General features: G+C 39.6%; 1 protein-coding gene across 1 annotated transcript in view; it reads right to left on the bottom strand.

Annotated features, from left to right (window-relative positions):
- Positions 1–12,888, bottom strand: part of GLDC (glycine decarboxylase) — a 37,950-nt gene that overhangs the window by 12,526 nt on the left and 12,536 nt on the right. Inside the window, exons 5-15 of the mRNA XM_085043451.1 lie at positions 10,235–10,312; positions 9,544–9,691; positions 9,103–9,299; positions 7,813–7,909; positions 6,724–6,829; positions 5,534–5,673; positions 4,679–4,759; positions 4,031–4,128; positions 3,475–3,559; positions 3,354–3,395; positions 552–696 (exon numbers count right to left, since the gene is read on the bottom strand). Coding sequence (XP_084899577.1) covers positions 552–696; positions 3,354–3,395; positions 3,475–3,559; positions 4,031–4,128; positions 4,679–4,759; positions 5,534–5,673; positions 6,724–6,829; positions 7,813–7,909; positions 9,103–9,299; positions 9,544–9,691; positions 10,235–10,312 — 1,217 coding nt within the window. The remainder of the gene's footprint in view (positions 1–551; positions 697–3,353; positions 3,396–3,474; positions 3,560–4,030; positions 4,129–4,678; positions 4,760–5,533; positions 5,674–6,723; positions 6,830–7,812; positions 7,910–9,102; positions 9,300–9,543; positions 9,692–10,234; positions 10,313–12,888) is intronic.

The following is a 12,888-nucleotide window of genomic DNA, read 5'->3' as shown; positions in this document are numbered from 1 at the left end:
TGCATCAAAACTGGTAATGGACATAAACAGGGTGCAGCAGTACTCATTAAATGCTGCTTTATTAATTTCAGTAAGCATGCAAATCTTAGGCATTTTCCAGTCAAACCTAGTGTGCTAACTGCCAGTTTCAACAATTAAACAGTTGGCAGCTCATACATCTTATTTCTACTCCTAATCTTTATTTTTAGTTCATAGGGGAATAACAATAACACCATCATTTTACACAAAAATGGTGAAGAAACCTTCATAGAGAGGAAAGCATTGAAAGAAATATTAAAAAATTAAAAAGACCAATTTAATTTTTAATTTTTAATTTAAAAATTAAAAATACCAATCATTAAACTTTTAGAAGAGATGAGACAAAATAAAATACTATTTAAAAATATTTAAATAGTTATTTAAAAAACCCAACTACTTAATAATTTCATAATCCTGCATTCAAGACAAATTTGATTTTAGAAAATTCTTCCATTTTTGGCTTGCATATTTTCTTTGGAGATAAGTTTTTGGAATCATGTGTCAAGGTGCAAATGAGCAGAAAAAAGGTTCCTACCTATTTGGTTGGAAGGAGATTTTGTCATAGCCAGTAATCTCACATAGGTCCTTCTCTAAATCCTTGAAAAGCTGCTGATACCCTTGAGCTTGATCCAGGGGAACAAAAGGGTGGATGTTGGCAAATTCTCTCCATGTAATAGGCTATAAAAACAAAACAAACAAACAAAGAGGCTGTAACAAAACACAGACAACTGTTTTGTTGCTAAACTCTGTGAAGGAAAGAACTCGCCTTGAGGCCAATTAAGTATCAAACTCGAAGTGTGTTGATCTGCTGGAGGCTTGGAAGACTCTGAAGAGGGATCTGGACAGGCTAGACTGATGGAACCAAGGCCAATGGTGTGAAATTGAACAAGGTCTAACGTTTACTGATTTAATGTTAACTTTTTAGCTTTTTTTTTTTTTTTTTTTTTGGTAATCAGATTACATATAAATAGTTGGGGCATTATAATGAGATTACCCCCAAAGCTTAGAAATAGTTTTTAGAATGCATTTGCCCCTTTCTCTCTTCTCGTTTTTTCCTTCTCATCAGATCACGAAGTCCATATTGATGTTTGAGCCATGGGATGGTGCAGAAGTCGAGAAGATAAGGGCTGATATGTACATCTCAAACATCAACAGCTGTGGAGCCAGCCTAGGATTGTTGGTAAGAGCACACTGTGTAAATGGGGAAGAAAGAGCAGGATGCAGGTGGAGAAGAGGGCCACATGCATTTTCCTGGGACAACAGTCCTCCTTCTTGCTTCTGGAGACAAGCACAGCACAGAACAGCACAAGTGCAGGAATGAGGTTAAGAAGAGCACAAGGACTGTTGAGCAAAGGTTATTCCAGTGCGGGGAATCAAGACACCAAAGATCCACAAAGCCCTCTGACCCATCTCCAGAATGGTCTAGAAGAACAGTGTATGGACTATGCATGATAATTAATTTGCATAGAGAGCAAGAGACTTATTTCCAGGGTCAGGAACACTTATCTACAAAAAGGTACCACCATGAAGCCTGATTGCACGTGTGCCTCAGGGCCCTAGACACACGATCAGCTGGATCAATGCTGGAGTCAAGACTGGTGATTTTCCTCTCTTTGCACCTTTCTTCCACTCTTTCTCTCCCCCTCTCTAATTTCCCTCTCTCCTCCTTAACCTGCCCCTCAAATCACACTACCATGGGTTTATGCTAAAAGATAAGGTACTAACTTATACCAATTTCTATGCCAAGTGTATAATTTACTAATAAAACTCTGTCAGTTTCTTTTGTGGATGCTTTGACCTTTCTCCTTCCTTTTTGATCATATTTATCTGCAAATTTTGGGTGCTGCCTTCCCTTTAAGGGTGGGATGCCCCATTTCTACTGGCATTTCTGTGCCTTTGGGTCACAACAACCCCAGGCAGTGCCACAGGCTGGGGCAGAGTGGCTGGAAAGCTGCCCACAGGAAAAGGACCTGGGGGTGCTGGTGACAGCAGCTGAACATGAGCCAGGCTGTGCCCAGGTGGCCAAGAAGGCCAATGGCATCCTGGCCTGGATCAGCAACAGTGTGGCCAGCAGGAGCAGGACAGGGATTGTCCCCCTGGACTCAGCACTGGTGAGGCCACACCTCAAATCCTGTGTTCAGTTTTGGGGCACTCACTGCAAGACAGGAATTCAGGATCTGGATCATGTCCAGAGAAAGGGTGCAAGGCTGGTGGCAGCTCTGGAGTACAAGTCCTGTGAGGAGCAGCTGAAGGAGCTGGGGCTGTTTAGCCTGGAGAAAAGGAGGCTCAGTGGAACCTTATTGCTCTCTACAACTCCCGGAAAAGAGGTTGTAGCCAGGTGGGGATCAGTCTCCTTTCCCATGTAACAACTGATAAGACAAGAGGTTAAGATTGGCAATAAGGAAAATTTTTTTCATAGAAGGGGTTAACCAGCATTTGAACAGCCTCCTTAGAGAACTGCCAGAGTCAACATCCCTGGAAGTATTTATAAGATCTGTAGGTATGGTGATTAGGAATATGGTTTAGTGATAGACTTGGCAGGGCCAGGTTAACAGCTGGACTTAATCTAAAGGGTGCTTTCCAACCTAAATGATTCTATGATCTCCAGTAACCATTTTCTAAACATTAGAAATGTGCTTAAAAATCCTTAATTTCTCCTACTACTTAGTTTCACCTTCCCTGATGCAGAGCTGTGGGAGGTAAACAGAAAGAAGTTGTCTGGAATATAACATTCTCTTGCTGTTAGTTTTACTTAGAGGAAATATACTTGAAAGAGTGAAGGGAGAGAGAGAAAGCAGTGAGAGAAAGGGGACAAAGGAAACTAGTGAAAGATGAAAGCGAGAAGACTACAGGAAGAGAGAAAAGGAAGAGTCAAAAATGCATGGGATAACCAAACAACCTGGCTAAAGCTCTGCTTCCTTTGCAATCAGCTAGAAAATGCAGATATTTGGGGACTCTTCAGCTGACTTGTCAGTCCCACCTGACTCTCCATATTTCTGAGGATTTGATTTTAAGATTTGTAAAGCAGACAGAAGTTAGGTAATGCAACAGTGCTTGAGGCAACAGGACTGCGATACCTAATTCCAAAAATTATTTTAATTTTTTTTTCAAAATGGAGTCTTCAAGACCACACTCTCCTCCTGTAGTTGCACTCGTACTTATGCTTTTCAGAGCTTGTTCTTAGTGGAAGAGGGAGAAGGTGGCTTTAGCTACTCCTGAAACTGCCTCCTCAGCTGGAGTGTTAGACCAAGAGCAGCCTTTACTTCTCTACAATGACACTGGCTAGATAATTCCTTCATGTGGGTACAAGGTGACGCAGTATTATTGCAACTTACTGTAAGTTCAGCTGAACTATTGAGCTTCATTGTGCAGGACCCCTAAAAAATACAAACACACATCAGTATTTACTGAAACACATAAGTATATAATTTTGTTGTCTTTCTGGTGAATACCTACCAAAGGAATCATGCTGTGAACAAGGGAAATATCTTTGTTTTCTAATCTTTTCATGTACCGCACAATATTTGTCTCAGAGTGATAGCTGGAGAACACAAAACAGTGTTAAGGCAAGCAGATTAGCTTTACAGCTGCTAACACAGGAAAAAAAACACAAAAAAGAAATAAGACTGAGGATAGTTATTAATATATACTAGGTAGATCTTTCCAAACCGGCACTTTAAGCTTGCTACTAGCAACATGGATTAAAAATGCTTATTATCATCCCAGTAACACTATCAGTAAATACAGAATATAAGGGCTCTAGTAAGTCTGCTGATACCATGTCCTCAAATAATACCTTGTATAATACAGCAGATTAATGGAAAAACACATTCCCACTGCTCATTTAAAATGAGAAATATAACTAAAAATGCTCCTAAATAGCTTATTTCAGAGTAATAAGTGACTGTATGAATCGAAGTACAAAACTGTCCTCAATCAACTCCACTGCTAGTTTTGAGAGGAGATATTTCAGATTCCATAAAAATAGCAAATATACAGCAGTTTCACAAACCTGTTGAAAACCTGGTGTGTCAAGAATTTGGAAGTTCTCTTAAATGGGGTGCTAAGGATGCCTTTGGTTTCCTCACCCATACCCTCAGCAATTAGCTCCTTCAACACAAAGAAATAGAGAGTCAAATATTTTCAGGGAAATTTCTTTTTTCATAGTCAACTTTCATCAGAACTAGCTTGTGCTACTAGTTTACCTCAGGATTTAGTCAGCTTTTAAGGTAAAACCCCCCAACTTTACTAGCATATGTATCTGTATATATCTAGCACGACAACAGCACTGTATTAAAACTGGGTACAGATATCTCAGTAGTCGTCATCTTGTAGGTATTGCTGCTAAATGCTAATGAAATGCAACAAAAATTCCAGTGGGAAAGAAATAACTGACCCCATGTCCTAACCATCACAAAAGAAGTAATAGCCTAAATGCAAGCTGTCCAAGCTGACAAGAACTAAGAGTCGCAACCAGAAAATGGCATTACATAAATTCTTTATTTAACACTGCCTCTTTAATTAAGAGAGGGTCTGAAATTCTTAATATGTAACAATGTGGTCTTCATATAGACACCCACTATCCAAGAGCAGTTTCACTTTTCATTAAACTTTGGAAACATTTCGATAATTTAATCCACATGACCTATAATGTACTTACAGAAGAAGACTCACAGCCAAAGATCCATAATATGTCATCTAGATCTTTCTCATTTACAGTTTCATCAAGTGATACTCCAAGCTATGGATAAGAGCACAGGTAATTACTCCCAACTATTAACACCAGAGACATGGCACACTTTTTTGATCAAGCAAAACTTTCCATATACATGAGAGAAAAAAACCATTAATCTATCCAACAATATGTAACCATACATATTTATAGGCACTTATGATATATAAATTTATTTTATTTATATAAAATTTTCCAATTCCTTCCTTTACCCTGTTAAACCATTCAAGCTAGATGGCTCAGAAACTTTGAACCTAGTGACCTCCTTTCTTATGTTTTCAAGTGTTTTCTACTTAACAGGAAAATTGCCCATTTTCCTGTGACACCCATTCCCCTCATTCCAATTTACAGAACATACTACAATTTGCAAAGATGTGATTTGCAAAGATGTGATCACCAAAATGTGATTTAGATTTCAGTCTGTCTTTAAACACTGCCACAGGACCTGAATTCTGGATGTCACCTTGTATTTCATCATCAAATTCTACAGTCTCTCCACTCTATCCCTTAGTGGCATATTTAACATGAAAAAGTTAGATCATCTTTTTTTAACAGGCATAACATGAAAATACAACTATTTCTGTAAGTTCAGTGCATCACTTAACAAATTCATTCTTTATATTATCTTTGTAACTGACTGATATATCCGAGCAAATTACAGGATCTTAAATAATTTTGTTCTGTTTAACACATGTTCTGTTTAACACAGGATTAAAAACTTGATGAAGAAAGTGTCATACTACAAAATTTCTGAATTTATCAAAGGTTTAGAAAGTTGCTTACTCTGCCATCATTATAAGTCCGAAAATTTATCTTTCTAAGAGCTGCCCTGTCCAAAACCTCTTTGACTGAGCATCCACATGTGATCGTCAAGGTATCAAAGAACAGATCATGATGTAGTTTATGACCAGCTCTCCTGAGACCTATAAAAAATGGTAAGTTAGTTCAGTTACATGCACATTGTATTGTTTGCTCAGGCAGTAGTTGCAGAGCAATACTATCTATCTCATAAGTAAGTGCTTTTACGCAATAAAGCAAAATATGCCCCTTGTGTGAAGAGCAGCAAAATTACCGGCTTTTTAGCGAAATATCACTGTGTATGAAATCCAACCAAATCAGACTCAAACCTAATAATTAATGCACATTGGATCTAGGGAAGGTCATTCTGATGCATCAAATCTGTAATATGTACAGTAGCAGAGTCGGTATATGAATACAATAAAGACAAAATAATAAGATTGGAAAGATATTAATGGATATTAACTGTCACAGAGCTTGCCATAAAAAAATTTAGAGTGTTAGGGTTTTTCACAGTAGCAAGAGGCCTTCTGGCTAAACTGGCAAATAAAGCATGGCTGTTTGTTACAATAATCCTGTAGTTCCAAATATTCCAGTTTTGTATAGCTCCTTCTGACAGCAGTGATAGTGATACCAGTGAAAAAAACTACCAGACCACATAGTCCAGATGCAGTTATTATTTTCTGCTACAGATTATGGTGTTTTCTGTAGCTGTTAAGGTTTGAGATTTCAATGTTCATAGCAGGGATGATACTCCACACAATTTAACTGATATGTTTCTATTGCTTTAGTATAATTTATCACCTTCCTTTGCTATGTTATTAATGCTCTGTGAAGATTTCTGTGAGTAAATTAGGATGGTCCATCAAAAGAAGTAGAAGCTGGCAAACAGCAGTTCAATGTTATCATCTAGAGGCTCACTCTATAGCCTCCTCTTAGCTTCCCGAGGAAACAGAAGTAATGCCTGCAATTTCTTATCACACAGACTTCTAATTCTTGGATGTCATTACCAGAACTACACAAAAATATCAGATGTGAATTTTGTATTGGAATGGTCTCTCTCAAGTTGAGGCAATGCACATCAGATGGACACCCCTGCCCTGTAAGTTTATTTAAGATGTATTATTTAAGGGGTAGGGATTTCAGAACAGTTTCTGTGAACATTAAGTACACACCTTCAGCCAGGATCAGAGTAGCATTGTGAACTCGTCTCGCAATATGCCTCAGTCCATCAGCCCCATGGTATATACCAAACATGGCTGACATATTAGCCAGAAGAGCCTGGGATACAAACACAGTTCAGGACATTGTTATTGTTATTCTTAGCAAAGACTACTTCATGTAAGTTCAGTGGAATGTTTCTTTAGCACCCAGAGACAGCCACATATCTTCAAGCTGATGTTTTAGCTGATTATGTGTTGCCCACAAAATAAAAGGAGGGAAAGGCAAAATACTTTTATGAAACTGTAAGCACTGATTAGTAATGCAATGCCCTTTGAAATGCAACTGCTTTAGCAATTAACATGTACTTAAATTCAACTACTGCAACAAAGATTTTTGAGGGCTTTCAAGTCGAGCTAGTCTCACAAGAACCCATTGTTTGGGATCAGTACAAAAAAATTAAAGAGTAACTCCTGAATATTAAGTTATTAAACTTGTGTTACCAATAATAATCTCTCCTCAAAATCTGGCACAATATTAAGAACAGGAGAAAAGCAATAATAGGAGCAAAAAATGTTATGACCCTGTCTGTCTGGAGATCTGTGGAGGTATGCCGAAGATAACTGTTTTGGATACTTACTTACTTAATCATGGTATTTTCCTGTAAAGGTATCTCTTTGGCAATGTTACATTCTTGCATCAAATCACATAGACAAAAATATAAGTTGTGACACTTTGAATGATTAGTTTCAGGATTAAAAAATTTGTTTTTCCTGCCTTGAGTGGGAGACTTCAGATCATTGAAATTCCCTTCTATTTTATTAGGAGTTCTGTCTCGCTTATCACAAACACAGCACTACTCAGTGGGGTTAATGCTGCAACACAGACAGGCTCATGACTGCAAGAGTTCAGGACTAGAGTAAGGAAACACATTGTAATACCCTCTTTTGAAGCAGACCCACTATCCAAAGGACTCAAAACAACTGAACAAAGACCAGAATATTTCTGTGTTCTTCATTTTTCTACTAAAATCTCTCAAAAGTAAAGCTAACTCATTGTTCAACTTGTTTCCTTTCCAGTGCTGAAAATAAAGCATAAGTTACCTGTGCTGTGCAGATGTTGCTGGTAGCTTTATCCCTCCTGATATGCTGCTCTCGTGTTTGCAAAGCAAGCCGGTACACTTCCTTTCCACTTGCATCTCTAAGTTACAAGTGAAAATGTTGCTTCTGTTACTTTAAAATTACAGTTATTTATGACATAGGGATTTATGCATGCTAACCTGAAACTAGTTATCTACCCTCAGAGACAGAATGGTCTAGAGACAACAAAGCACAAGCCGGGACAATTCCAATACCAAACAGAGCAAGACTAAAGCAACTCTAGATTTCTGTTTATATTTCTGGTCAGGTAGAGCACACAGTGAAATTTCTAAGCATACTACAGGTGAACTTGGTATTTGCCTTAAAATGACACAGATTATTGCAACTATTTTAACTGAATAATAATATAAATTAAATATTCCTAAGATTATTGATAAGTGTGAATGTTTTAGTTATGTTGGTTACTGAAGTACTTCTGAACAGTGCCAAAGATATGCAGTCTTCTAGTGACAATTACTTTGCATTTCAATTATTACTAGTTAGACATCTCGGCAGAATACACAGTACAGTACCAACAGCAACTATTAGAGGCAAGATTTTGCATACTATTTCTCTGCTTTGAGTGTGACTAAAATTTGAACTAAATTAAGTTCCTTCTAGATTATTTTGGAGGTTTGCTGAATTTTCTACTTCTTTCCATTTATGTTTTCTAAGACAGGATGACAGAGAAAAACATCTAACAATACAGATTAAGAGGAGTAAGTTAACTTGCAAAGCCTCATGCCATCACAATGAATCCACTCTGCTTTTGGTTATTTCTTCATCTCACATTGCCACAAGTACTATATACAGTTCCACACAAATGGCATTCTTGAAGCTTGCTTCCTCAAAACTGAAGGCAACTTTTATTCTCACAGTTTTCAAGAAAAAGAGGTGCTTGGTGCAACACCAAGACCAGCTGTTGTTAACAAAGGCTGCACAAGATGGTCACAGTGTGGTTTCTTATGTATTACTAAGGTCTCTGAGGGGAGACTTTAGATTGGGTATTACATAAAAGGATTTCAAGAAAGGGTTCTAAAGCATTGGAACAGGCTGCCCAGAAAACTGACGGCATCACCACTGCTGGGAAGTGTTAAAAAAATGCGTGGCTATGGCTCTAGAGGACATGGTTTAGAGGTGGACATTGTGGTAAGTTGACAGTTGGACTTGATGCTCTTGAAGGTCCTTTCCAGCCTTAAGGATTCTGGGAGTCTATGATTTCAATCTTCAGTTAATGTCAGAGAGAGCCCTTACCTGGTAACACCCACCATTCTGCCCGGCATCATTCTCACTAGATTTTCCTTCACAGCAAAGAATGCTGCATGGGGCCCCCCATAGCACAGCGGGACGCCAAACCTCTGCGAGTTACCCAGGACAACATCGACCCCAAACTCTCCAGGAGGCTTCAGAATGCACAGGGCCAGAAGGTCTGTAGCACAGCAGGCTAGAGCCTGAGAACAGGAATGCACAGAACAGTCAGCCTCTTTTCTGAAGGAATGGTATTTACATGGGAGCTAGGTTTTTAAATTTAGTTTCAAACAGTTCCATATCACTTGCACAGAGCTGAAGTGCAATGGTTGTAACGGTTATCAACGGCATCTAGCTGAGACAGTATCTCATTAACACTTAGTATCTCTGAATATGACTGTTTGATGTGTCAGATTGGTATCTGTGACAAAAAAAAATTTAGTTTACCCCATTCTGGTGAGCTCTTTCAACAAGTTCAGAGAAGTCTTCAATTTTCCCTTCAGTGTCTGGATACTGAAATAAGACTCCACTGACATCCTTTCCACTGAAATCCATCTCATGGGGTAATTTGAGCTCAGTAATAACACCTGTATAACTGAAAACAAAAACATGCAGAAGGCAAAATATTCAAACCACTTTCAGCCTTGGAGTGATACTTAGCAAGATGTTTTCATGGACTCATATATGACTCTTTAACATACAGAGAGCTGAACATTGCAGAATTAAACACTGAGAGAGTTTCACATTGTGATATATAGAACTGAAGAATAATTGATTTGATATCACCATCAGAAATACAGAGCAAAGCAAGCAGAGGATACATAAGATACTTGATTCCTAGTAAGAGAAAAAGAAGACCAGACTGAATTCTGCAGTCCAATGTATATATTTGTGCAACAATTTAAAGGAAAAATTAAATATTTTCTTCTTATCATATGTTTAGTCTCTTGTTTAAACAGCTTTAATTTCTTTCCTGTTGTATTTGAACTTGAAGCAATGCCAATTGGTAACAGATTTCTGCTTCTAGTTTGCAAAGAAAGCACAGGCCAGAAATGTTAAGTATATGGCAAAAAGGCACAGATGGAAAATTGTTCACTATAAGTGAAAAGATATGGTGAAAAATGGAGGAAAGCATTACTTTGCTCTCGTTTGGACCACTGCTATAGTTTGAGGGTGACATCGGGCATCTACGTAGAACTTCCTCCTTTTGTTGTGTCTGTTAAAAAAAGGAAAGACAAGGTTTACATATCAATAATATATTGCTTTCCACTGATATAAAATTAGCTTATTTTCTAGAAGAATGTTTTCCTATGCAAAAAGACAGTTGAAAATATTGCTTATTATAATCAGATTAAGTGTAAGATTGAATGAAGAGTCTGGCACATTTAAATTAAGAAAGTTAATTTCAGATACTCAAATGAGACTCATACACAAGAAAAAGTTAAGAAAAGATTATGAAACAGGGAGAAAATTTCAAAAGCCATGGGAAATGGCTTCACACATACATACTTTTTGAAAGAAATACGACTGTTATTTTTAATACAAATTTTTCAATGTTGCCTTGGATAAACAAATATGAGCCATCAAAATAGGCAAAGAGATGAAGAAAACGTGTCCCTGCCCACAGCAGTGGGGTTGGAACTAGATGACTTTTAAGGTCCTTTCCAACCCAAACCATTCCATGATTCTAAAAAGACAATTTCCTAGTTTTCTCTGGTGAGCAGGATTTAATATCAAACTGAGGCTTTGAATTAGCAAATACCTATAAAGCAGTCTCTGCTGTGTAATCACCTTCCTGATACAGAGTTCTGCAGTGACCCTCAACCATTTCTGGTGTTCCATTTGATTTGCAGATCCCTTTCAAATGGCCCTACAACAGACATCCATGAAAGTAGGATTGGATATACCTGTAAGAGTTTCACTTTAAGCAACTTAGAATTATGTACTCCACCATTTTTAAAAGCTTCTCTTAATCACTAGTGGAAAAAGATAATGCACATCTTCAACTTCCACGGATGCAAGAGATTCAGGCCAAAGTCTGTTAGATTATGTAATTAAAAAGTCCTCTGCCCCCTCCACAGAGAGCAGGTGGGGGAGCCTAGATAACACCCTGTTCCTGCTGCTCCCAGGTGCTTCCCAGGGAAAATCAGCCCAACAGAGACTCATCTCAACAAGTGCAGAGGAGCAAAGAGGTCACCAGGCAGGTGAGAACTCTAATTAACCCAAACAGGCATACTGTCTGGGTGCCACCCCTCACTTGGTGGGGAGACATTATGGGATGCATGAGACGAGCATTTGGGGATTGCAAACTTCCCTTATTACAAGATTTTTAGGGGGAAAATAATACAGCTAAATGGTTCTGTGAGCAACAAGCATAACAAAGTAGAGGACTAAGGGGATAAACTGGGACAGTCACATACAAATAGTTGCTGAAGTACTTTAATTAGTGAAGTTTGTCCTCTCTTCCTGTTAAATGCCTTTCTGATTCCTTTCACGGGTAAGGAGACTCTGCATTCTGTGTGTGTGTGTGTGTGTGTGTGTGTGTAAGGCTGTCTGGATGCCACTCGAGTCAGAGCACAGAGGATCCACACATCCACAGTGCAGCAGCTGAAGTGACTGGAGTGAGTGGACTTCAGTGCCAGCAATTGGAGCAGACATCAACCAACAGGGGCCCTCATGTCTGTGGTGGTGTCAGACATGAGCAGATGTGTGTCTGGGTGCCACTGGCTGGGCTGGTACCATAGGTGGCTCAACAAGACTCCTTCCATGTCTCTGTTGTTCTGGGGAGCCCAGAGCTGGGCACTGCACAGTGGGATGTGGACTCACCAGGGTGAGAGGGAGCAATCCCTCCCTGGCCTCCTGGCAGAACTCCTCCTCCCAGTGCAGCCCAGGAGATTGCTGGCCTTTTGGTCACATGTACACACTGCTGGATTGCGCTCAATCTGGTGTCACCCAAACTCCCCGAAGGCCTTTTCAGGAAAGCTATTTTTCTAGCCTGCCAGCCCCCATCATGTACCCCTTATGCCTGGGGTTGCTTCTCCCCATGTGCAGGACTTTGCTCTTCTTCTTGTTGACCTTCACAAGGTTCCTGTCAGCCCATTTCCTCCAACCTGGCAAAATTGGCACCACAACCATTGGTCTATCAGCTGATCCTGCATCATCAACAAGTTTGCTGAGGATATAGTCTGCCCTATCATCCAGACCATTAACTGGACCCAGTGATGCCCCTGGGATATAGTAACTGTCCTCCACCTAGAGTCCATGTCACTGACCCTGACCCTCAGGGCCGACATTCAGACAGTTTTGCATCTACCTCACTCCCACCTCATCCAGCCCATAATTTTCAGTTTCTCTGTGGTGATTTAAGGGAGACACACTTCTCTGTCCCCCACTCCCACCAAGCCACCCACTCAACTGTAGAAAGTCATCAAGTTGGTCAAAATGACCTCCCGCTGTGTTAATTCATGCTTGTGACTCCTGATCCCCTTCTCGTCCATCACATGGCTAGAAATGCTTTCCAGGGCTAGCAGTTGTTCCATCATCGCCCAGGGAATGAGGTGAGGCTGATTGGCAGGTGGTTCCTGGCATCCTCATTCCCATCCTTCCTGGAGACAGGACTGTCATTTGCTTTGCTCCACTGCTGAGGCACCTCTCTCTCCCAGCCACTGTGGTTGTTCAAAGACAATTAAGGGTGCTTGTACTGATATCAGGAGGCTCCCTCAGCAGCCATCAGAACCTGTTTAAGTCCAGTTTGCTTAAGTGTTCTCTAACCTGACCCTCCTCCAACAAGGT

This window comes from Lichenostomus cassidix, chromosome Z, assembly GCF_008360975.1.
Source record: "Lichenostomus cassidix isolate B80296 chromosome Z, HeHo_3.0, whole genome shotgun sequence".
Taxonomy (NCBI): Eukaryota; Metazoa; Chordata; class Aves; order Passeriformes; family Meliphagidae; genus Lichenostomus; species Lichenostomus cassidix.
The sequence above is the reverse complement of the archived record's forward strand: the minus strand, read 5'-3'. Positions and strand labels throughout refer to the sequence as shown.